Source organism: Callospermophilus lateralis, chromosome 14 (genome assembly GCF_048772815.1).
Source record: "Callospermophilus lateralis isolate mCalLat2 chromosome 14, mCalLat2.hap1, whole genome shotgun sequence".
Classification (NCBI taxonomy): domain Eukaryota; kingdom Metazoa; phylum Chordata; class Mammalia; order Rodentia; family Sciuridae; genus Callospermophilus; species Callospermophilus lateralis.
Window position 1 is genome coordinate 44016558 of NC_135318.1, and position 26388 is coordinate 44042945.

Below are 26388 nucleotides of genomic sequence, written 5' to 3' on the forward strand. Positions count from 1 at the left end.
TACTTCATATGGTCGAATGATTTTTGATGAACACACCAACGCAATTATCAGAAAGTGAATACTTTCAAAAACAAGTCTGCAGGCACAAGTGAGAAAAATATGGAAAAAATAATCCTATATTTCTAACTCATACCACAAGCAAAAATTAATTCAAGATGGAGCTCAATATTAAACATAAAAATGAAAACCATTAAAACTTCCAGAAGAAAACACAGCAAATCTTCAGAGCCTTGGAGCAGGCAAAGGTGTCTTAACACACTAATTGCACTAACCATAAATGAAAAGAACTCATCAACAGGCAAGCGACAGACTAGGAGAATATATAACAAAGTTATGTATCCAAAACATAAACAGAACTACAAATCAGTAAAAAAGAGACAAACAACCCAATTTGCTCATTCCAGGAACTGTTTGAAAAGATACTTTGAAAAATATACATGTATCCAAACATGTAAAAATGCTTTAATTCATTAGTCATTTAGGGAAATTTGGATTAAAGCCACAATAAGAAAGTACTACACACCCACTAAAATAGTTGAAAGTAAGAAAGTTGATATATCACATGTTGGTGAGAATATGGAGCCACTCATATACGTTGTTGACAGAAGTAAAATCACTTTGAAAAACAGTTTGGCAATTTCTTATAAAATTCAACTTACATCTACCTGATGATCAGCAATTCTATTCCTAGGTATTTACACAAGGGAAATAAAAACATTTATCTACAAAAAGATCTTTATAGGGTTGTAAGCCCTCAATGGTAGAGCACTTGCCTAGCACATGTGAAGCACTGAGTTTGATCCTCAGCACCTCATACAAAAATAAAGGTATTGTGTCCATCTACAACAACAACAAAAATTTTTAAAAATATCTATGTAAGAATGTTCCTAGCATTTTTTGTTCATAAATGCTAAGGCAAAAAATATAAGTAATTAAAATGTCCAACAAAAACTGAGTGAATAATTAAATTGTGGTATCTTCAGATCATGGAATATTATTACTTGGGAGTAAAAAAGAACAAATTATTAGTACCTGCATTTTCACCGATAAATCTCAAAAATATTATTCTTGAATACAAGTAGCCAGACATAAGAATATGCACTGTATCATTCCATGTGATGCTCTATAAAAAACAAAATCCATCTACAGTAAAAGAAATCAAAATTAGTTGATTGGGATGGAGTTGTAGGAGAAGGAATCAGTATAAGAAACAAATTGAAAAACTGGCTGCTAAGGACCCAAGAGAACTTCCTGGGATAATAAAGAAATTCTATATCTTGACAGAGATGTGGGTTAAAAGAACATATGCATTTGCAGAACCTAAGCATTTGCTAAATGTAAAACTGTTCACACCTAAGATCTTCGCATTTTACTATATATAAATTATATTTTACTAAAAACATTGAAAATGTTTCACAAATAAATTTCAAAGAGAAAAACAAAGAAGAACATCAGATTTAAAGGCAAATCAATTTATGCTAATAGCGGGATCTTGCTTGGATTCTGATTTAAAATAAATACTAGACCAAGGGCATTGTGGTTATGTTACTAAAAGTAGTCCTTACAGTTTGCAAGACACAAAAATGACATTTATAAGCATTTGGAAATGGCATGGTGGACCATGGTTGGTTGATGGCTGTTAAGGCTATAATGTCTAAATAAGGTTGTGATACTTCAACAAAATATACTTTTGGTCTTCATCCCATTTCCTAAAACCTTGGACTCTTCCCCAAGTGATAAAATTGTCTTTTATGCTAATGAGATAACTGGTGGCTGTGGAGGATCCCCAAATAGCATCAGGATGATTGGAGGCTTCCCTTAGACTTCACTCCAGGTCCATGCTCCAGGGAGGATACAAGGGCTGAAAGTTAAGTTGATCACCAAGGGCCAGAATATAACCAAGCATGCCAACATAATGAAGCCTCCAAAAGAACTGGGTTCAGAGAACTTATATACAGAGCTGAACCTGTGGAAGTTCATAGATGGTAGTACCCTGGAGGGCAAGGAAGCTCTTGCCCCTTCCCCTATGCCTTACTCTCTTTCCCTTATGCATTGACCTAAGCATGTGGCTACTTTTCTATATCCTTTGTAGTATCTTTTATAATAAATAGTAAAGTATAAATGTTTCCCTGAATTATATGAGCTGCTCTGGCAAATTAACCGAACCCAAGAAGGGGGTCATGGGAACCACAATTTATAGCCTAATCTGTCTGAAATTCCAGAGAACTAGACTTACAATTATCAACTGAACTAAAGATAGGTACTGTCAGAATTGAGTTAAATTAGAGAACATACAGGTTTCATTCACTATTTTGTATGCCTTTGCTGGTATTTTTCCATAATAAAAGGTTTTTAAAAAAGAAAGAAAATCCCCCCAAAATAGAGATGAGGCAATATAAACAAACTTAAAATGATACTGTACTGAAGCCATTAGTTTTCTCCACAACTCTTAGCAGACCATTAAAATACACATTTTATTATATCAGTACTAAACTACAGCCCTTACAATATTTCGTTAACAAAAATTTTAGTGAAGCGGACAGATGGCATGCATCTGTAGGTATGCTGGCTGGTGACCATATCTCAGTCTTTGTTCAAAAGTGATGTCTTACAGCCCTTATCCTTAACAGATCTGTATGTAGTATAGATAGCTAATATAATTTAATGATAAAGTACCTGATCTAAATTCTAATTTTTATAATTTACTTTATGCAAGGCAAAAGCATTTAACCAAGTTTTTAACAAGCTTTGTATAAAAATTAAAATATCAGAATTTGACATAATAAAACAATTACTCTAGTTAAAATACTAATTTTAAAATGATATTGATGGGTTTAGACTGAAATGATCTAAAGATGACTATGATAAAGTAAATTCCCTTACTTTCTGAGATCAAATGCAATGGTAGCTTAGAAACACTTTTTTTTTTTTTTTTTTCTGTACCAGGGATTAAACTTAAGGGCACTTGACCACTGAGCCACATCCCCAGCCCTCTTTTCTCACTTCCATCTAAGGCCATAAGAACACTGAGATAAAGGAAATTAATAATAGCGATTTCCAATAACTCAGGTTTACAAAACAACTAACAAAGTTGGGAGGAAAAAAACTTTGCAGGCAGACACAGAACCCTAAGTTAGGTTACTTTCATAAAAGCAGTACACAGATATGTAAACATGTGGCTATTCTTAAAGTACAACCACAAAACATCCCTGGTTTTAAAAGCAGAAAATTCTTTACAATACAGGACTTGTGTTTCTCCCGTTATCTAATACTTGTCCGTCTCATAATAAATACAACTTCTTCTCCTCCTTTACTGACCCATACTCAGCTCTAAGCCTAGTTTAAAAAGAAAAAGAAAAAAAAAATGTGTTAACTCTTTCTTTAACCAATTTGGAACACAGACCATCAATATTAACCAGAAAACTTTTTTTTTTAGTACTGGGGGTTGAACCCAAGGGTGCTTTTCCACTAAGCTACAACACCAGCCCTTTTTATTTTTTTATTTTGAGACAGGGTCAAACTATGTTGCTCAAGGCCTTGCTAAATTGCTGAGGCTGGCCTTGATCCTCCTGCCTCAGCCTCTGGAGTCTGCTGGGATTACAGTTGTACACTACCTCGACCAGCTCTTTCTTTTTTTAAACAGCATTCTCTGAATTCTTTATTGGCCAACAGGTTTTACAAATCATTATTTCTTTAAGGCTTATTCTCATTGATGAAACTGCTACCACACATAAAGAAAGTTTACAACATTTTGGGTTGAAATAAGACTTGGAAGTTGCCTGGTTAGCTAGGCAAAGTGGCTCATGACTGGCCTGCCTCAACAATTTAGCAAGGCCCTGAGCAACTTAGTAAGACCCTGTCTTGAAATAAAAAATAAAAAGGGTGGGGGATGTAGCTCAGTGGAAAAACGCCCCTGGGTTCAATCACCAGTACAAAAAAAAAAAAAAAAAAAAGTTGTCTGATTATATTGGTGGTCCATGTTCCACGCTGGTATGTTGGTTAAGAGTTAATGTACTTTTTTTTAACTAGGCTTAGGATTGAGTATGTGAAAATAAAGGATGAGAAGAAGTTGTACTTAGGAGTAGAACAATTGGCTCAGTGGTTAAGTGGTTCAATCCCTGGCTTAAAAGAAAAAAAAAAGGAAACCAAGAAAAACGGAAGAAAATTTGAGTATTTGACAGAAGTACAGAGAATTTATTGTCCTTTCTAAACACACAAAATTTGGGAAGTGAAAAAACAGATGATTGATCTTTTTATTTCCAATCTTACCTATAAATCAACTGAAAAAGAAGAGCCAAATATCTGTATAATCCAGTATTTCATACTAGGCAAGCTAGAATACTTAATTTTTTAAAAAGGCTATATTTCACATTTTATCAACTAAAGTTTTAAAGAACTACTCATTAATAAAAACTGTTTGTGGGGCTGGGGTTGTGGTTTAGTGGTAGAGCGCTCACCTAGCCCGTGCAAGGTGCTGGGTTTGATCCTTCAGCACCAATAAAAATAAACAAACAAATATTTTTTTTAAAAAAACTATGGAAATATATAATACCAAAACTAAAAACATCAACTTTCCCAAAAATGATATTACATTTCTATAATCGCAATATCATCAACTAAAATCCATCAGAGAATACTTGGGTAAACCATTTTGTAAATCAGGTAGAAAATTATGTATGCACAAAAAGCCAGGACAAATAATTCTGGAAAAGCCCTATTAGCTAGAATTTTCTCCAAAAGTTATAGCAATTAAAAGGGTCTGATACTTGGATCTAAACAGACAAATACAACAGAAGAGAAAATATTTCACTCGTACAAGAATATGTCAACAGTGGCATTACAAACTTGTTAAGATCAATGATTCAATAAGTGGTGTTGGTCCAAATGGGAAATCATGTTGAAACAGAAAGCTATATCATTATCTCATTTTCCAGAACAAAATAGAATGCAAATAAATTTAGAAGAACTAAATATTAAAATTAAATCATAAAAATACTAAAACAAAACCTGGCAGAAAATTTTTATGATCCTAAAGAAGGCTCTTCTACAATCAATTCATGCCTTTTATGACTTAAAATCATTAAAAAATGATAAAACTGACTAAAAATTTATGCACAGAAAAACACATATGGTTAAGATACAAATAAATCAAGAAAGACACATGACAAAAGCTTATCCCCTTACAATAGCTCGGGTGATTCTACATCTAGAAAACCAAAAACTAACAAGGATAGACAAAAGCAGTAATTGGAAAATATTCACTGGCACCTAAACCTATGAAAAAAATATACAAATGTAAATTAAAATAACAACTTGCTAAACCACTTAGTAGTATACCAATCAAAAACATTGTTGGTAAAGGCATAATAAGGAAAAAGGTACCTCAGGTGGGAAACAGAAGTTATAATAACTCTTTGTGGGACAATTTGGCATTATCTAACATTTTAAATGCAAATACCCTTTGAACGAGTGCTTTCACTTGCATGGATTTATTCTACAACACATACAAGATCAAGTAATTATGAGTATTCACAGCAATTATAATACAGAAAACTAAGAATAAACCTAAATATGTATCATTAAAGAACTGATTAAATAAAATACAGCAGTTCCCCCTTATCCAGGTCTCACCATATGATCTCTCCCCCTTACATGTGCTCCCATCACTGTGATGCCATTCATTGTAGGTCCTCATCAGAGCCAAGTCAAGCCACTTTTAAGTCTTTGACTCTCCATAACTGTAAATACATCTCTTTTCTTTATAAAGTACCTAGCCTCGGGTACTTTGTTACATGAAGGAAATAGACTAATACAATCGACATCCACTGTGGTTTAGTGGTAGAGTGCTCGCCTAGCACGTGCAAGGTGCTAGGATTGATTCTCAGCACCACATAAAAATAAATAAAATAAAGATTTTTTTTAAAAAAAACTGTGGAAATACATAATACCAATATTTTAACATCTTACTCATCAAATAATTTGAGTTCCTACCACATCTGAGGCACTATGTTCAACACTAGGACACAATGCCATATAGTTAGTCCTTTTCCTCAAAGAGTATATGGTGTGGTAGAGAACAGAAATGAGTAAACATACCATTGTCTTACATGCAGTACAAAATATAATATGATGAAGCAATAAGAATACATGAGAACAGATGAGGAAAACAACTTCTTAATAATAATCATTCCAAAAAACAAAACCCAGAAACTTACTTAGTGAAATTATGAACTACTCCTTTGGGATTAGAAAGGATGATGGCCTTAGTCTAAGAAAACCCTGGCATCAGTAAAGCTGGGTCTCATCATTTTTCATGCCTGTGTCCTTACACAAAGTATCTACAAAGGTCACATTCAGCCTTTGAAACACTACTGATGACCTACAGTTCTGCCATTAGTTTCCTTTTTTAAAATTTTTTTAAATATACGAACTTATTAATTTTTTATGTGGTACTCAGGATCGAACCCAGGGTTCACATGCACTAAGCGAGCACTCTACCACTGAGCCACAACCCTAGCTCCATCTGCCATTAGTTTCTATCCCTGGTACTGTCACCCCAAAGGGACCTTCTAAACTGTGTATTTAGAAAAAGGAACAAAATATCTCAAAAAAATGTGCTATATGTATGGTGTCTCTACAACATTTACTTCTATATAACAAGAAATATCAAAGAGAGACTAGAGGTATAGCTCAATGGTAGAGCCCGTGTTTAGCCCATGTGTAAGGCCCAGGGGCTAATCCCCAGGATCTATACCTCCACCCCTAGCCCCACTTCAAAAAAGAACAAACAGAAAAGAAATAACCATTCAGCTGGTACTCTCATCCTAAACTAACAAAGTACCTTTAAAATGTACAAACAGTATTTCAAATGAATTGCTTTTAGGTATATTATGAAATTACACATAAAACAGAGGAACTAATGAACAAAGATTATATGCTCCTTCTTAGAAAGGTTTTATATAACTATAGAAAATTCTAAGTTTACAGTGGTACAGCACTAAAATAGCATGTTTTCTAATACAATTCCACTTGTTTATCAAAGCTTCCACTTGTATTCATTACCTCATTATGAAAAGGAGGTGATTTACAACTTACTATAAAACACCACAAACTGGACATGAGTTTCTTAGGAAGCAATCTGAAACAAAATTCATTTTATCCATAAAGAACATACCACTTGTTCTCAAATTTTTTTAACTAGTCAGAAAATCAGAAATGGATTAATAAAAGGAGGGATTCAGAATATCTATACTCACCACTTCCTATTCCTTTCCATCATCATCTAGATAAAAATAGAGGAGGGAGAGGTAATGGACAGAACATGACATTCTTTAGAGGCATCTACTTCCTGGGAATGTTATGTCACCGTTTGCTTGAACTTTATATTAAGAACTGATAATAAATGACTTATAAAAGAATAATCGTCTTTTAACACAAAGCCATATCCTATACTTATGAGCCATGTTCAGTTATATTTCCATGGTGAAACAAAGATTTTGGACAGTCTCTGAATGTGATTTAAAAGGCACTAATATTCTTTTCTTTGTATTTACATTCATGGTCTCTAAGTCCTATCAACTCTTCTTTTATAAAGTCCCTTTGTAACCTACTATAAAGAATCACAGCCAATTAAAGAAATCATGCTTCTTATAGTCCCTCAATATCCATCCTCTCATTTAGTCCATTTGCATTAATGAACCAGTAAAAATCTAATCCCTCACCCCTTCAGAATTACTGCAAAAGCTTTCAAAGTAGTTTTTAGGAAAAAAAAAAAAAACTATTTATTTTTCCAATTTATCCTGAATATTGTTACCAATTTTCAAACAATGCTTTCATAATGCTTTGCCATAGTTCAATAATCTTCAATAGCTACCCAATGCCTAAAACAGCAATTTAGGAAAGGAATGAGAAATAATTAAGTAACTTTATGTTTTAGAAAGAACTGCAATAGCTGGGCACAGTGGAGCATGCCTATAACCCCAGCAGCTCAGGAGGCCGAGGAGGCAGGAGGATAACAAGTTCAAAACCAGCCTCAGCAACGGCAGGGAGGCACTAAGGAACTTAGCAAGATCCTGTCTCTAAATAATATACAAACCAGGGCTGGGGATGTGGCTCAGTGGTGGAGTGCCCCTGAGTTCAATCCCTGGTGGCCCCCCCCCAAAAAGAAATAACTGTAATAAACACATTTTATTATAGTTTCATAATATAAATTAGCAAAACCAAGGGTAACTTTGGATGCAGAGCATGGATTAAAACAGGAATGATAAAATCCAAATTCCCTAATTTGGTATCCGATATATGCTTCTGAATCCAGATCCACTGAACATTTTCAGTCTTAACTATGGTTCAGAATATGTCCAGAGACCAGCTCAAAATCATCATTTCTAATAACATTTGAATTTCTCTCAAATCAATTTCTATTCAATTTCCCTTGCATATCCAAGACTGAGAGTTGGCCAACCACCTGTTCAACTGGAAGTCATGTTTCTCTATGAAAAATGGTCATCAAATGAGATGCAAACTAATGCATTGCCGTGGAAATGCCACAGGGACAATAGCAAAGAGCAAACTGCTTAAAATCAAAGTTAGGTAAAAACTAACATAAATGGCAATATTAAATGCACAAATGCTAGAAATTTATAAATCCTGTTATAATTAGGTTAGCCTGTTTCTAACCATGCTCTACACATTTCTCACCTTCTTTTTGTCTTTAATCACATCAGTCCTCTCAGTCTTGCAAATCTTCAAGACTATATTTTAACTCCAAAATTGTAATTAAGGAGCATATTCCTAAAATAAGTAGATTAAAGCCTCTAAGAGGCCCCCAAATGATTTAAGGGCAGCCCAGAGCTTCACACTCACCTGCCACCACTTTCTCCAGGTTTTTCTCACCATTCCTACTGGAGGTTCAAACACTTAACAAAGCTCATTACTGCCTCAGGAGGTTTTGCCCCAAGAGTTGCTTGGATTTGATCTGCAGATCAAATCTTGAATTCTCCAGATCTTTCTTAATGTCACCCAACATAAAAAAAGCCCCACACATCTCAATTATTTTCCCCATGCCATAATTCTGTTTATTTCATTACAACACTATTCTGAGCTCTTCATGTGATTATCTGTATCCCTCTCCCCTGGGAAACAAGTGTCTTGCTTATTGCTATCCCCTTAAAGCTTAGAACAGCATCTTTGTCTCAACAGGCTATCAATAAGGAGCACAATAAATGAACAAACTCTTCAATGCATTAAGAAATCTAGATGCTCTGAAACAGTTTAAATATCCACAACCATAATCACTGTCCTTGCATTTACTAAAAGAATGGAAGATTTCAAGTATCATGGATACAAAATTGTACAGAATTCCCTAGTAGGCAATATTCTCTCTCCTTTGTCTTCCGAACTTAATATTCCAACAATCAAGACTTCAAGAAAACACTGTCACCTTCTGAATCCACAATGTTCAAAGAACAAAACTATATTCCCATGCGGAAATATAAAACAAGTTAGTATTTATTTTTTTGTCACAAGTTAGTATTTATTTTTTTGTCAATCATTACATTTCCTGTCTAAAAAATTCTTATTAATTTATATGTTTCTACCTTAGTTTCCCTCAAATGTGTATTTTTCCTGCCAAAAAAAACACTTCAGTTACTCCTGATCTTCTACTAGTGTTTTAAGTAGTGCCTTCCAGTATGTTAGTATAAAATGTTACTCAGAAGCATCACAACTGGCTTATTTTCCCCCACTGTGGACAAGTGAATGGAAAAAAACAAATCGTGTGATCTCAGACTGGTATTCTTTTTCTAGGAAAGAAACTACCTCCCAAAGCCTACAAGGTTATTAAGATCTCTCAGCAGGCAGTTACATCACTTCCTTCTTGACCTTCATACTTATATATTGGGACACTATATCCCAAAGCAACAACCTATTTACCCATATGCATCTCAGATGCATTCTTAATCTCTAATAAACTTAACTTTATCCCTTCTAAAATAATCTCCCAAGATACAAAATGCAATAAAACAGTGTTCCTTTTTAAATAATATATAATCAAGTACCTAAGTGAATGAAGAAATTCGAAACTATAAAATACACGTTTCGTTTTACTCCATCAAAAACGTTATTTTTCTAAAAAAAATTTTAAAAAACCGCATTCTTCTAAAAAACAGCATCTCTCACCAATATATGAAAACGTCCGTCTCAAAATATTTCATTAGGTCTCATGGTAAATTTGTCACAATATCATTTTGTCAATTCCTGGCAAGAAATCCACAGGTTTTCCCTTAAAAATGTCAACCATTTTGCTTGCTTCTCTAAGAGTCAATTAATGATGCAGTAAGAGGCTAAGCCGGTCCACACTAATACTTGGCAATTCCTCTCACCCTGCAGCTAACACCCTTGCAAAACTGCGCCCGGATGAAACATTACGCCCAAATTCCGCTTCCCCGGCTGGGTTTAGCAGGTGGGGAGTCTTCACATATCCCTCGGCAGAGCTGGGCGGCGGCAGGACTTCGCCAGAAGTCTCATTTTCCCAATCCTCCACACACCACACCACTGGAGGCGCTCTCCCTTCACTGCAGTTGGGTCACTGTGGACGTTTTCCACTAAGCCAGCTCCCCACAAGCGCATAAGGAGGAGGGGTGAAGCGTAAGGGGGCCCCACGCCAGACAGGGAGGGAGTGAGGCGGGGGTCCGGGCTGAATGCAAGCCAACAGACCCTCGGAAAATCAGACTGGTCTAGAAAGGGCCCTCCTAAAAAGATAAAGGAGTCAAGGCTTTTCCATCCTCACCTCGAAGCCAAGTCACCCCAACGAATCCACAACCCTAATTCCTCGGTACACACCCAGCTCCTACTAGGGGTGGTGCCTAACTTCCGGGACGCAGTGGACTGGGGACCAGAGGAAAGGACGTAGGAGTGGGGTGGGGTGCACGTGTTCCCCGAAACCGAGACAGACAATGAAGAACTAGTCTGGGTTTCCGCGGCCGCCCCACCCTTCTCCCCAGCGCCTCCCACCAAATGGGGGCGCCATCGCCCCGACGTCGGCAGACAAAGCCCCCTCCGGGCGGAGAGGAGGCCTTGCCCTAGGCGTCTGGGACTGCACACAAAAGAGGGAGGGGACGGAGGGGCGCGAGGGGCGGCGCGAGGCGGGAGGGCGCTGCACTCACCCACAGAGCCTGAGGAGCCCCTGCGCTTGGGCGCGGCCGGGGTGGAGGGGGGCGCGGCAGGGGCCGGGGCGGGCGGGGTCCACGCGGGCTCGGCCTGGGGACTCACGCCGGCCGGGGGAGGAGGAGGAGGAGGCCGCGCCGGAGGCTCGTCGTCCTCTCGGAGTTTGGAGGGCGAGACTGCGGCAGCGGACGGAAGGGATGGCGCGGGCGCCGTCGACGATGCGGGACTCGGGTCCCAAGACGTCTGCCGCTCGGGTGCAGCGGGGGGCGCGGCCGGCAGGGGCCCCCTGGGCGCAGGGGCCACGAAGTCCAGCGGGGGCGCTGCGGGGGCGGGGGGCACCGGAGCCGCAGACAGCCCGGCGGCGGGCTTCCTCTCGAGCACCTCCAGCTCCTCCAGGTCTTCGTCCTCGTCCTCCTCTTCCTCTTCGTCCTCTTCCTCCTCGTCCTCGGGCTCCCTCACGAACTGGTACTTGAACGCGGGCTGAGGCCGGGGAGGGCTGTCCGCGGACGAGGAGACCAGAGGCGACTGGTCCATGTCTTCCATGGCGGGCGGGTCAGAAATGATGCTGCAGCTGCTGCCGCTGCCGGGACCGCTTCTCCTCAGAGCCGCAGGCGGTTGTGTGGGGGTTGGGGAGTACTAAGAGGGGCCGGGCCAACCGAGTCGAGGGACCTGCAGTGGCGACGGCTCCCGGAACAATGAGACTGCTCCTCCTGCCTCCGCGCCCGTGATGCGCCACCCGCCCCGTCCCCAGTTGCCGCCGCCGCCGCCCAGACGAACGAAGGAGAGAGGCCAGTAGACTCTCCGCCCAGTTTGGCGTGACTCACCCGCCCCAACAGGGAGGGCAGGGACTGGCGCGGGAGGGAGAGGGCCAATCGGCTATAGGATAGAGAAGATGGGCAACCCGTCTGTCCAACAAAAAGGGAAGAAGATGAGAGTGGGTGGGACTTATTGCATTTCTCTCTTACCGGCTGGTGTTGTGCCCGGTGGGCGGAGTTTGGATTTGAGAACTCTACCCCCCTCCCCTCGCCTTGTGTAGATGTGGGGTGGGGTCTTGGCCCTGCCTGCAGCTCCAGGTCAGTCTGCGACCGGGGACTGGCCGCCCGCCCTGAGGGATTGGAGAGGTTCCCAGAGAGCCGCCGGAAGGGCGTTATCCTGGGGGACTAGAGGTGGAAACTTTCCTCCCCGGAAAGGAAAAAAACCCTAAGTGAAGAAAGGTGTTAACAGGACTGTGAAGTAGGCCGTAAGGATTTTTAAAAGATTTTGAAATACAAGATTTTTTTAAAAAAACTTAAATTCCTAACCATATCATGATCACCACCCACTCTCAGAGAACATTTTTGTTGTTGTTGTTTTGGTATCAGTTTTAGGCTCATTCCGATCAATACAGCAGGCAGACCCTGAGTGCGGAAGGCAAAAACAGTTGTGGTAGATTATGTGGGGATATCGGGTCCACCATCTAAAAGTCGGCTCTTCTCCCAAAGGGAGTTTTGGGCGCTTGCTTGCTGCAGGACTCTAACAGGGTAGAAAATGAGTCACCCAAAAAGAGAAAGGGAGGGAGAGAGGGAAGTGGTAGCAGTAAGATGCCTTGGAAGTGCAAATTTGGTTCACGTTACATTTCAATCACCTTAAAGCAGTGAGTCAACATTTCAGATGATTCAGGCTTTCTTGGAGTCAGGAAGCCCAATACTCACTGGTTTGATATGCGGGAAAAGTTGTTCCCCAGTCTACTTTTACTGAACCTGGTGAGTTTAAAGACTGTGGTTTCAGAACATGTAAGAATCAGCACCTAGAGGTTTAAAGAACCCTTTTATCTTTCTAATATATACCTTTAAAAAATACCGACCGCTTTATTCAACCATGAAAAAAAAAAAATGAAGTCATTGGCACAAGAAAATGGATGGAACTTCAGGGCATAATGTCAAGTGAAACAAGCCAAACTCAAAAAGTCGAGAGTCCTGTTTTTCATGTGTGCAAGATAGAGAAGGGGGACGGGGGTTATAAAAATAGAAGGGAGCCCAGCAAAGTAGAGGAAGGGAATCGAGGGGAAGTGTGGGAAAACAAAATTGACTAAATTATGTCGTTATAGGCATGTAACAACAAATCCCATATTTGTATAATTGTAATGCACCAATAAAAATATAGCAATATTTTAAAACAGATTGGCTGCATGCCTATTCCAGAAGCCTGGAAGAACATACATTCAGGTTGCTCAGAGTATGCAAGTTTGCTGTCAAAAACCTTAGTCACTGGCTAGTTGTGGTTACTGAACACTCAGAATGCCTAAATGAGATATTCTGTAAGTATAAAATGCATACGGAATTTCCAGAATTAGTACCCCAAAAAAGTGAAAATATCAATCTTCACCTAGGTTTCATGTTGAAATTACTAATATTTTAATAAATAAACATTAATTTCATTCATCTTGTTAGATTTTAAAGCAGCTTCTAGAAAATTTTAAATACCCACATTATTCACATTGTATTTTTTTTTTTTTTTTGGACAGTGCCAGTCTACATTAATGATTAAGATATTTTGATTGCCATGGGGAATCACTGGTTATTTAAGCAAATTCTTAGCTCCAACTAATTAATGTTACCCTAGGCTTGGGTATTAAAAAAGAAAAGTAGGGTTGGGGGGAGGGTTGAATAGGTGAAGCATTAGATATTCTTAGGGCAGTAAAACTTTTCTGTATAATATGGTAATGGTTGATATATAACATTATATACTTAGCAAAACCCATAGAACTACACAACAGAAATAGTAATGAGCTGAAAAAGCCCTACTATAAACTATGGACTTTAGTTAATCATCTATTTGGGGTTGAGCACATAGCTCAGTGGCAGAGTGCTTCCCTAGTCATGTGCAAGGCCCTGGGTTTGATCCCCAGAACTTCAAAAAAATTTATATAAATATTGCTATGTTTATTATCAATATTGGCTCATGAAGAAATGGACAACATCAATGCAGGATGTTAAAAGAAAGGAAACTGGACATTAGGGTCAAAAGCATATGGGAACTCTGGACTTTCTCTTCATCTTTTCTGTGAACCTAAAACTAAGAAGTAAAGTTGTTAATGAGAATGTCATTTAGGTCTAGTTATGGTAGTAGGTAACTAGCTAAGAAAAATAAAGTTTACTTTTAAAAAAAAAAGAAAAGTAGAAAAAGATTTCCTGGATATGTTACTATATCAGGTTTATTATCAATCTATTCAAGAACTAGCACACAAAATCCAGAGATGAACTGGCTTCTCTAAAAGGGTTGTGAGTTGATTCAAGTTTGGTTTTAATTTTTTGGAGGGTTTGGGAAGAGTTGGATGAAAGAAGTGTGGATGTTAAATTTAGGGGAAGTAGGTTAATGTCACATTCAAATTTTAAAAGTAAATTCCTACAGTGATGACCAAAATGGTTGTATTTGAACTCATTGTCAAATATTTGTCAGAAATTACCAAAAATATGTCTTTATTTTCAACTAATTGCATCCACTTACAAAAATATACTAACAAAATGTTACTGTATGAACTTTTTCTATTTAGTCAAATGTTACTGCGTGAACTTTTTCTAATAACTTTAGCTTTAAACAGTGCAGCCTTTCTCATACTTTTTTTTGCAATAGGTTTGTTCTGAAATTTCTTTTTTTAATATTTTTAGTTGTAGATGAACACAATATTCCTGTATTTTATTTATTTTTTTATGTAGTGCTAAAGATAGAACCCAGTACCTCACACCTGCCAGTCAAGCACTCTACCACTGAGCTACAACCCCAGCCTCCTGAAATTTCTTAATAGAGAGTTTCACAGGCTTTTTTAAAAATAAACTATATTTTAGAAATATTTTTAGTTGTTGATGGACTTTATTTTATTAATTTATTTATATGCAGTGCTGAGAATAAAACACAGTGTCTCATACATGTGAAGCAAGTGCTCTACCACTGAGCCACAAGCCCAGACCCTCACAGAGTTTTCATATATTATTTGTAAGGTACTATGATAGTTCTGCATCATATGTCTCTGTAGCTGTCACTACTAAAAATAGTGTCAAGGGGCATATCTTTAATAAAGTTTCATAAAAGAATGTAAAAAAGTAGATTTGTAACTTTAATAGTAAATGACAGTAAATACCGAGGCAATAATAATCACTCTCCTCTGATATGGAATAAAAATAAGAACTTAATATTTTTAATCCTAGAGATTCCTTTAAAAATTAAGTATTTGATGGATGAATAAGTGAAAACAGTTTACCTAACATTTATAGAATGATCAACAAAGCATAAAAAAGAATGCTGCTACTATACTAGAATTAAAAATAGAGCTAGTTAAATATTACTATAATGAGATGTAAATTGTGGGGATTCGAAATAGTTAAAGGAAGAATATAAAAATATCTAAGTAATAGTTTGAAAATAATTATTCATTGAATTATATTTTAAAAATACTTTACCAGAGGAAAATTGAGGTTTCCAAATACCAACAGCTAGTAATTATTCTGAGAAACATGGCAAGATTCAGCTTGGTGAGAATCAGAGTTGGAGGGATTTTGGGATTTTGACCAATCTGCCTCCTTTTGTAAGAGTTCTCTAACAGAGGTTTCTTTTAAAGTTGGTCATCTGTGATAAATTAAGAAAACAGCACAGACTCTTCACAACAATTCCCATCAAGGTGTTGAGAGCCACAGCCGAAGGGGTCCCAGCAAACTTTCAGACTGCTAGCTGATGATTGGCTCACAGGCCCCAGCAACATCTAGCTGATTGGCTCCTCTGCGGTGATGCTCATTGGGCTGTTTCCCCGCCCTTTCAGACTAGGGAGCTGCTCATTGGGGGACTTTTTTGGCTCCACCCACGCGACCCAGCCAATCAGCCTCAAGAGCAGGAGGAGTCGGGGAGGTTGACAGGCTTGTGGGAAGGCAGTGGTGGCAGTTGGGCTCTGAAGGTTTTTCCTGAGGAGCTGTTTTGTTTGGCATGTGGGGTTCTAAAAATAAAGTTCATTTCTTTTGACAAGTGGCTCCTGAATTGTGCCCAGCCAGACTGCGGCAAAAGGTGAGGTCAGTTTTCCTACTTCTTCTGAGCTGGCCTTGTAAACTTCTTGACTAGTAGAATGCCCTAGAAGTGAATTTGAAGCCCAACATTGCAGCTTTTGCTCTCACTGTCCTGGAATGCTGAGGCCCAGTGAAAAGGCTCCAGGAAAATGAGAGACACCCAGTTGTCCCTACTGTAGAGCTGGGGTCTCAGAAATATGAGACACTCAGAGCATCTATCCAATCCACAGAGTCATGAAAAATAAGGAATTGTTTGAAGCCGCCACCTTTAGGATGATCCATTACCCAAAAAAGTTAGCTGAAATGCCATCTATTTTGTGCTTCCATTTTTTGCTTTATTGACTCATACAAGAAATATTTATTGGTTATACCTCTGCACCAAGCCCTGTTCAAGACTCAGGGGAATTGTATTCCCCAGAGGTATGCTCTAAACAAAACAAACACAAATGTGCTTATATGTGTTCAGGACAGGGAGACTTACTACTTAGGGAAATAGCTCATTCAATTTCTATATTGTACCTTATTGCAAAAATGCTTAATTGATATCTAATCTGGTATATGTTGAACAGGTTAAGTAACCTTGTATCATGTATGCCCCTTGAAAAAATTAAAAGACCTAGGAGGGGAATGTTCTTGTCTCCATATTGTAAGACTACAAAGTGGGTTCAGCAGTCATGGAAGAACAATGAAAGGTAGATTCCAGACAAACCTGTTTCGAAAGCTTTCAACCACAGCTTTTTCACCTAATGAAATGACTTAACTGTATTCAAAAGAACGAATGAATGACATTCAAACATTTTCTTCCAAAAAGACAAACATCATTTTGGCATTTTTAAGTGAAAAATTTATCAGCTTGCTACATTGTTATCCCTACCAATTCACTGGGATTTTATACTTCATTAACTGTAACTTTTTGTGAAATACTAAATGCATTCTGTAATAAAAATAGAAATAGAAATTGTGTAATGTTAATATCTTTGGCCATGCTAATAAAACATTGACAATTAATGTTGGACCTAAAATAAAATCCTAAAAAGAATCACATAATAGGCAAGGAAAAGTCATAATTAAAAATGAATCTATGGTTGTAGCTCAGTGGTAGAGCACCTGCCTAGCACTTGTGAGGCAGTGGGTTCGATCCTCAGTACCACATAAAAATAATAAATAAATAAAATAAAGGTATTGTGTTCATCTACATCTAAAAAGGTATTTTAAAACATGAATCTAATTTTTTCCTTTAACTTTCTTGGGTCCTCTATACTTTCACTGTATTAGACTATTTCAATATGCCTCGTTTTTCTGGAAAAAAATTATTTTGATCTAGCAAAAAATTGCATTTGAGCCATCAAAATATTAATTTTCATCTAGCAGCACAAATTCAAGCAAAAGAATTGCTATGCTACCTTAGAGAAATAAAAATGCCCTTACAAGGCAAAAGAACTATAGAAGAGTTCACAAAATATATAATTCATTCTAATATCTAACCCACTCTTCCTAATACATAATGATTGAAGTTCTGATGCTTTATCTTTAATGGAAAAAGAAACCAGGTGGTCACTATCATTAGAATAAACATGTTTCATTTATTCAACTAAAATTTACTGTATATCTAGGCTTTGGTAATGAAGAATAAACTTCCTAATGTCAAAGAACTAGTTTATTCACATAAACATATATATGTGTGTCTCTGTGTGTGTGGAGAGAAAGAAAAAGGCAAATTCTAGCAGAATTTAGGGAAGACTCCATAAAAGTAGTTGATACTTGATCTTTTGAGATAGAGAAAGAAAAAAGGCATTTAAAGAGAGGGAATAATATCTACAGAGGCAGGGAGAGTGAAACAGCAGAAAAGCAAGGCATAGAAAGACATCTGGTATAATTGTAGAGGTAGGAAGTAACTGAAGATAAAACCAGAAAAATAAAGTAAGTGGAGATAGTGACAAAACTCAAATGCCTTGCTAAAGAGTGGAAGCATTATTTTTTAAGAGTTATTAAAGGGACTTAAGTACAATTGTAGAATGATCTGATTGGTAATTTATAAAAATAATACTAATGGAGGATGAATTATGGGAGCTAACGTAAGGAACAGAATGTTAAAGATGAAATTACAATATTTCAGCTAATCATTGTCCAATAACTTTATTACAGAAACTATGGTTTATTTTTATTAATTTACTTAATGTGGTGCTGAGGTTTGAACCCAGGGCCTTCCTTACACATGCTAGGCAAGTGCTCTACCATTGAGCCACAACCCAGTCCCACCTGAAGTTTTATTTATTTATTTTTTGGTGGTGCTAGGGATTGAACCCAGGTCCTTGTGAATATGAGGCAAAGCACTCTACTAACTGAGCTACGTCCCCAGCACCTGCTGCTGTGGTTTAAATGAAACAATTACCATTCATAGTTAAGGCAAAAATTGACCAGAGCCTAAACTAACAGCATAGGTGATAGAGAAGAAAGGATACATTTGAAAAACATTTAAGAAGATGAATTCAGAGAATTTGGTGACTAATAGGATAGAGGCTGATGGAAAAAAAGAAAGAAAAACTGATTCTGAGGTTTAAGACTAAGTGACAAGACAAATTGGTGTTGCCATCAAAGAAAATAAGTCAAAGGGGCTGGGGTTGTGGCTCAGCAGTAGAGCACTCACCTAGCATGTGCGAGGCCCTAGGTTCGATCTTCAGCACCATGTATAAATAAATAAAATAAAGGTATTGTGTCTAACTACAACTAAAAAGTAAATATTAAAAAAATAAGTCGAAAGAGGGAGCACAGTTTGAATAACGTGCTGGAGAGATTATAGAACTAAGTTTTTAGATACCTGCACTTAGTCGACTGCAGAACACTGGGTTAGAAATAATCAGAAAGCAGCTGGAATACCAGGGCCAGGTTTAGGACAGAGGTCTAATCTGGAGAGCAGGTACCTGAATCTATTAGTTAGGTTTTGTGGGTCAAGGTTTGGGGAAAAAATTTTTGAGGTGGGTAAAGGATGGCCAAAAAGGTTGATAGATACTTTCTGCTATCTGTAGGAGAAAATGGTCAAGAATGGAGCCTTAGAAGACATCAACAAGTAACATAAGGTACTTTTTATAAATATGTATGTGCCAGAGATTGACCCCACTGCCATGCACATGCTAGGCAAATGCTCTACCACTGAGCTATATTCCCAGCCCAGGATGTATCCTTACAATCTTATCTTAATTTAGACTTTCTTTTCTGGACAAATCAAATCAAAATAAAGCAAAAAGCAAACAACAAAAACTCTCCTTTGCTTTGCCTTGTAGGTTCAGTTCTTCAGTTTTTAAGTGAGTGTTTTAAAAAAAAAAAAACTTTCCTAACCACATTAAATATGAAACTCAGAACTCAAAAATAGTGCTCCAGTAAGTGCTCAGGATAATTATATTTAGCATTAGGTAATCTATAGCAATAGGGACAGCACCAATAACATAAGGCTACAGATAATCCTTGAACTTTTATTGAGCTGATAGCTCCATCCTCTTAATGCATAACAAGTAGTAGAATTGCCTGGTGGATTTTCACCTCTTTCTGTGACTATCTACTAATGGAGAAGCTAAAGAGAAGAAAATGACTGAAAGAAAAGCAATGTGAGATTAAGCAAACTCCATTAGGTTACAAAACTAGATAATACGTTTTTCTTTTATAATGCCTCTATGAGCTATGTGATTTTTTAAATCAACAGATCTGTAATTCTCCTATGCACCTTATTTTCTACCTTTTCTCAGGAAATCTAGACACAATCATTGGAAATTCTATTGGAAATTACCTAACTATTCAAAAACATTTTTATTACTAAAAAAGTTACTGTGATTTACAGTTTCCATTTTTTATTAGTTTTATTTATTGTCCTGAGTAAAAAAAAAAAAAAAAGAAAAAGAAAAAGAAATTTTTGCTGTCAAGAAGTGAAAGAAATGTTGTAAATCATTTATTAATGATAAATTCTAGTTACTCTAAGGAGTTAAATATGATGTATTATGTGTTCACTTCCTCTCCACCTAAAACCCCCATCAAAATGTCAGTAAAGCAATAAAAATGGTATTAACCAACAAGGACAAAGAGAACAAGAGAAGAAAAACAGTGGATAAAATATTTCAATACATTTTTTGGAAGACAAAAAGCAGATGGAAGAAAAGTTACTGACTTAGCAGAATGGATAAAGTTGCAAGTAAAATATCTCAAGGGAAAATAACAACTAGAAGCAAGACATTTTGTGGTACAGAACTCCTCAGAGACTCAGTATTGAGATGTCAGGATTGAAAACAGGTGGATTAAGTAAAAGTGGGTCCCCCATTCTGCTTTCAGAAAGCCTATTACGAGGCTTACTCATATTCCTGTTACCCACATTACTGCTTCCCCAAACACTGCTGTCTCCTATGCCCCATTTCCCCCGACAGGAAATGAGAATTCTTACATGGAGAAAAATGACTCCAGAGAAAATTCTTCAAAAGATTGGCATTTGGAGTACTCTAATAAAAAGACCTGATCAGTCCCCACACTCAAGTCTACCAGTCTACCAGTCTAGCCACTTCTCCCCACAAAGCTTCAAGCATTTTTTTAATGCTACCCTCTTACACATGAAACAAAGAACCACCAGACACTTAACAAATGCATTGAATGAAATCTAGAAATAAAACAAACAGAAAAACAAACTTGAGGGAACAGAGACATACAAAGAACAGAAGAAAAAAGTAAATTACACTATTTTGAGGGAGATAAAAGAGGAGGTCACTTCCATAAAACAAAAACAAAAAAATAATAATAAAAATAAAAAAATCAGAAAATATGAAAGAGCTCATTATTTAAAGCCAATTGTATGGTCATAGCAAACAATATTCTCAATAGCCAAAAGAGGAGACAACCAAATGTCCCTCAATAGAAAAATGGTTAAATAAAATGTGGTGTACACATACAGTAGAATATTATTCAGACTTAAAAAGGAATAAAATTCTGATACATGCTACAACATAAATGAATCTTGACAACACCATGCTAAGTGAAATAATCCAGACACAAAAGGACAAATGTTGTATTATTCCACTTATATGAATTACCTAAAATAGTTAAATATATGGTGAAGACAGTAAAATAGTCAGGGTCAGGTGCAAGGAGAAGGGAAGAATGAGGAGTTAGTGTTTAAGGGGTAGAGAGTTTCAGTATGGAATGAGGAAAAGTTTCTGGGCACATGTACTGGTAATGGTTGCACAACAATGTGAATATACTTGATGCCACTGAACTGTATGGTTAAAATGATAAACTTTATGTCTTGTATATTACCACACTAAAATTTAATAGCAATGTTTTCTTAAATTAATAAAAGTATTAAAAGATAAAGTTGAAGAACCTCCCAAGAAATAGGAAAAAAAAACAAAAAGATATATTAGCAACCAACAAGTAGAAATTAAAGTTCTTTTTTAAAAAGCCGTGTCAATGTTGATAAAAGGATGACAAATTTCAATTACAAAGGAGGAGTAAATGCAAAGAACTATTGCACAACATGGTGTCTATAGTTCATTACAATGTACTATATTCTTGAAAATTGCCCAGGGAGGCACTATTGAGAGGTGGTAGAACCTATAAGATTAGGGCCTAATTTGAAGACTTTAGGTCATTGGAAGTGTGTCCTCAAAGGAAATAGTGGGACCCCAACCTCTTCTTCTTCCTCTCTTTTGCTTCCTGGCCATGAAAGGAGCAGTTTTGCTCAACCATGTAGTGCCAAGTGCTCCCTGCTATTGCCATCTAGCATTCCCACCAGGGAACTAAAAGCACTGGCTTTGTCTAATTGTAGACTAGAACCTCTGAAACCATGAGTGAAAATAAACCTTTTCTCTTTAAAAGTTGATTATCTTGGGTATTTGTTATATTGACAGAAAGCTAACATTGCTAGAACAATTGAATGTTCATATGCAAAAACTATAAACCTTGAATCCTCATATCATAGTAAAAAATTAACTCAAAATGAATCAATGAATAGTCAAAACTATAAAATTTATTAAAGAAAAAATATAATAAAATCTTGGCAAGGAAAAAATGTTTGCAATTATAAAATCGTACAGCCACTTTGAAAAACATTTGGAAGTTTCTTATAAAGTTAAATGTCCCAAATCATAAGGCCCTGTAACTCCATGCATAGATATTTATCCAAGAAAAATTAAACTTGGAAGCAACCCAGGTGTCCATCAACTGATGAATAAATAAACATATGGTTTTAGAATCCTAGTCAGCAATAAAAAGGAACAAACTATTGATATATACAACAACATGGGAGAAATTCATAAGGATTATATTACATGAAAGAAGCAAGACAGAAAATATTACAAACTATGGTTCTATTTATGTAACTTTCTAAATACAGTTTTGCCATGCTCTATCTAGGTAACCCTCAGAACTGCCAGGGATGTGGGGTGGAGGGAAGGGTTCAGAATTTCTGGAAATGGTAGAAATCATCTATGTAATGATATCACGGCTATATACATTACCCAAACTCATTGAGGGATGGGATTGTGGCTCAGTGATAGAGCACTTTCCTAGCACATATGAGGCATTGGGTTCAATCTTCAGCACCACATAAAAATAAATAAAGGTATTGTGTCCATCTAAAACTAAAAAAATAAAAATTTAAATCATTGAACTGCACGCTTAAAATGAGTGAACTTTATTGGCTACAAATTATACCTCAGCAAAACTGATTTTTAAAAATATTAAGAGATGTAATATAGGAGTCAAAAGATAAGAATACAAGAAGATCTGTCTGTGGGGCCTATGAATCACTAATAAGAGATCCAGAATGAGAGAACAGAAAAACACTGAGTTTCCTATTAATCTGATTTGTCCTTGAGAATGGAGAACTTGCAATATAATATGCTGTGCTCCATGACACAGCATCATTTAGAAGTTTACATATTAAATGTGTGCAGATTTAAGACTATTTCTTAAACAATTTTCCTTTTCTAAATCACCATCTACCTCTATGAAATGATAGTGCTATAAATAAAAATCTAAAACTACCCCAAGTTGCTACTTAGACCTTAGAATTGGGTCAAATTGCTGTTTTCAGGAGCTGTGTATGACTGTGCAATTAAAAATCATTAACTACTATTTAAAATCAGTGTTTCTTAAGCATATTGTATTTTTATTACTGTATTTTGGAAATCCTGCAATTCATCTTTTTTCCAACAAATTTATTGAGATATAATCTACATATTGTACAATTAATACTTTTATTAATCACAATTTGTTCTCTTTTGTTTTAGACGTTTATTTTTATTTTATTTTTTTATGTGCTGTGCTGAGAATCAAACCCAGGGCCTCATACATGCTATGCAAGCGCTCTACCACTGAGCCACAACCCCAGCCCCCAATTTATACTTTTAAAGTGTGTGATTCACAGCCAGTCATTTATCTTTTGTGTAACTTTGAATAAGATATGGAAGAAAAGAAAATGTGTGCCAGTAAAGCAAGATTCTAGATGTAGTTTTGCCATGCCCTCACTAGGTGACCCTCAGTAACCTCTGGCCTTCAGTATCCTCACCTGTAAAATCAGCGGGTAAGACTAGATGTCTGTTAATTCCTAGTTCTGATCTATCTTCAAAACCATTTTAGTTAGGTTTTATGTGTGCATGTGTATGTGCGTGCGTGCGTGCGTGTGTGTGTGTGTGTGTGTGTATGTTTATATGCGTACCAGGGATTGAACTCAGGGGCACTCAACCACTGAGCCACATCCCCAGCCCTATTTTGTATTTTATTTAGAGACAGGTCTCACTGAGTTGCTTAGCACCTTGCTGTTGCTGAGGCTGGCTTTGGATTCACAGTCCTCCTGTCTTGGTCTCCAGAGCTGCTGGGATTTCAGAGTTAGTTAGGTTTTTTTGTGGGAGGCCAAAGTAGCACGTGACTGTGTCTGTCTCCCCTGCTGACCAGTTTAGCACCTGTCAAAAAGCTGTGATCTGGTTGCCTAGGTAACCGAGAATATTGCCCCATCTTCTAGTGTGCACTGTGTCTTCCTGCATGGGCATGCCTTCCCATATCCCCAGGGACCCAATTACCTCACCTGTCCTTGTAACCCTGCCCCCCTTGACCTTCAATGGATGAAATTCCTAAGAATTTAGAGTTCAACTAATAAAAGTCCACTCCAAAATGTTCTCTCTCTCTCCCCCCCACCCAATCGAACTTGAGGCTGAGGGCAGAGGAGCCTTCCTGGAGCTTGATTTAAAGGTAAATTGTATGTCTGTGTTTTCTTACTAGTACCTTGGGAATTTCCCTTGAGTGTGCAAGATGGGGTCTCACTGACTTGCTTAGCACCTTGCTGTTGCTGAGGCTGGCTTTGAACTCACAATCCTCCTGTCTTGGTCTCCAGAGCTGCTGGGATTTCAGGGTTAGTTAGATTTTTTAACCTCTAATTTCTCTTTATCCCTAACATCAAATATTGGGATGAGCAACTCAGAGTGAAGTAATTTACAGTAGAAAAATTACAACCATCCTCTGATGGCAGTCTTATTTGGCACTCAGAAGCCTTTATAAAGATCCTTTTCAGGCTTTCTTGAAAGAAAACAGCTTCCTTTAATATGTTTCAAAGTAATAAAATAAAAAGAAAGAGAGGACAGTCATATAGTGTGTTTAACTTAGATGATCTTCTTTTCCCTATTCTTCTTACTTCTAGAAGCAAATATGAAGACTTCATGTAGAAAGCTAATAGACTTGCAAATATGTTCAAGAAAACCATATAAAAGTTCATGACTCAGCTAGATATCAAAAATATAAACAATATTGCCTGCAGAGCTTTCGCTGAAGAGTTCCCATACGGGCCTAGTTGGCAAGCAGAAATTCTATCACCATAGATATTTCATCGTGTATTACTTCATTTGTTTCTTTTCTCTATTTCAAACAGCAAAATCGAATCTATTAAATTATAGTTTTAAATTAATATGCCTATATTCCTAAAAAGTTTATGTGTAATCTTTTAATAATTAATTAGGTATTGTTATATAGGTAGAATTATAATCCCCAAGAAGATATGTTGATACCTAACCCCCAGTACCTCAGAATGAACTTATTTGGAAATGGGCTTGTTGCAGATATAAGTGGTTAGGACAAGGTCATATTGGAGTCTGGTGAACTCTTAATCCAATTTGATTGTTATTGTCTATAAAGAAAAGACAGAGACATACAAAGAAAATGACCATGTGAAGACAGAAACAGACATTGCACAAACACAAAACATACAATTTTAAATGGTTCATGCATCCTTTGAAGACCATGATTAGATGCCAATGAGTTTAACTGCCAGTAAACTTAAATTCATCTCCAGTTTAGCTGAAAATGAATTTACCTACCTGAAACAATTAAATAAGCATATAGTGATATTAAATATCTAAGTATATAAGATAGCAAAAGAATATTAAAAAGTCAGATAGGAATGAAATCAATGTGTCCAAAATGATTCAAGGGGATTTTTGGAGAAGGTAAAAAAATTTTAAAATATTAATAGTATTTGGCCAGGCGTGGTAAGGCACACCTGTAATTCTAGAGACTTGGGAGGCTGAGGCAGGAGGATGGAAATTTTGAAACCAGCCACAGGGAGACCCTCAACAATTTGGTAAGACCCTGTCTCAAAATAAAAAGGGTTGGGGATGTAGCTCCGTGGTAAAGTGCCTCTGGGTTCAATCCCCAGGACCCACCATCAAAAAGGCTTTGGATAGAAGGTATAGAAAATAGAACATAGAAAAGAGCAAAGCATGTATGGAAACCATGGTACAGGTTTAATTGGAATGAGGGTTTATGTTAGCAATTATATATGGAAAGAACCCATCACAGAGTCTGGCACTTGAGTACTTGATTAATAGTATATATTTTTTTATTATTGTATTATTAGAAGAGTAGGATAGGGTTGCATAGGAAAGGTTAAAGCCGTATTCTGGAGGATCTTGGATGTCAGAGCAATTAAGAGCCCACAAGTTATTGTGTTTTTGAGTAGAAACATTTGATTCAGTTAAACTATTTGGAACATGTAAAGAATTTCTTGGAGAAAGTAAAAAGGCAAAGAGTAGTAAGAATAGTTCAGTGGGTTTATAGTACCAAATGGAGGAGAAACTGAAACTACTGTGGTGAGAGTGGAAATAAAGTACATATTTGAGGGACTCAAAAAGAGAGAGAGAGAGAGAGAGAGAGAGAGAGAGAGAGAGAGAGA

At 37.1% G+C, this 26388-nt stretch overlaps 1 protein-coding gene across 2 annotated transcripts in view; it reads right to left on the minus strand.

Annotated features, from left to right (window-relative positions):
- Nucleotides 1-11953, minus strand: part of Rtn4 (reticulon 4) — a 67893-nt gene extending 55940 nt beyond the window's left edge. Inside the window, exon 1 of one of the 2 annotated variants that reach the window (XM_076833768.2) lies at nucleotides 11163-11953. In XM_076833768.2, coding sequence (XP_076689883.2) covers nucleotides 11163-11706 — 544 coding nt within the window. In that variant the 5' untranslated portion in view covers nucleotides 11707-11953. The remainder of the gene's footprint in view (nucleotides 1-11162) is intronic. The other variant, XM_076833770.1, reaches the window with a different exon arrangement.
- Between the last annotated feature and the right edge of the window lie 14435 nt (nucleotides 11954-26388).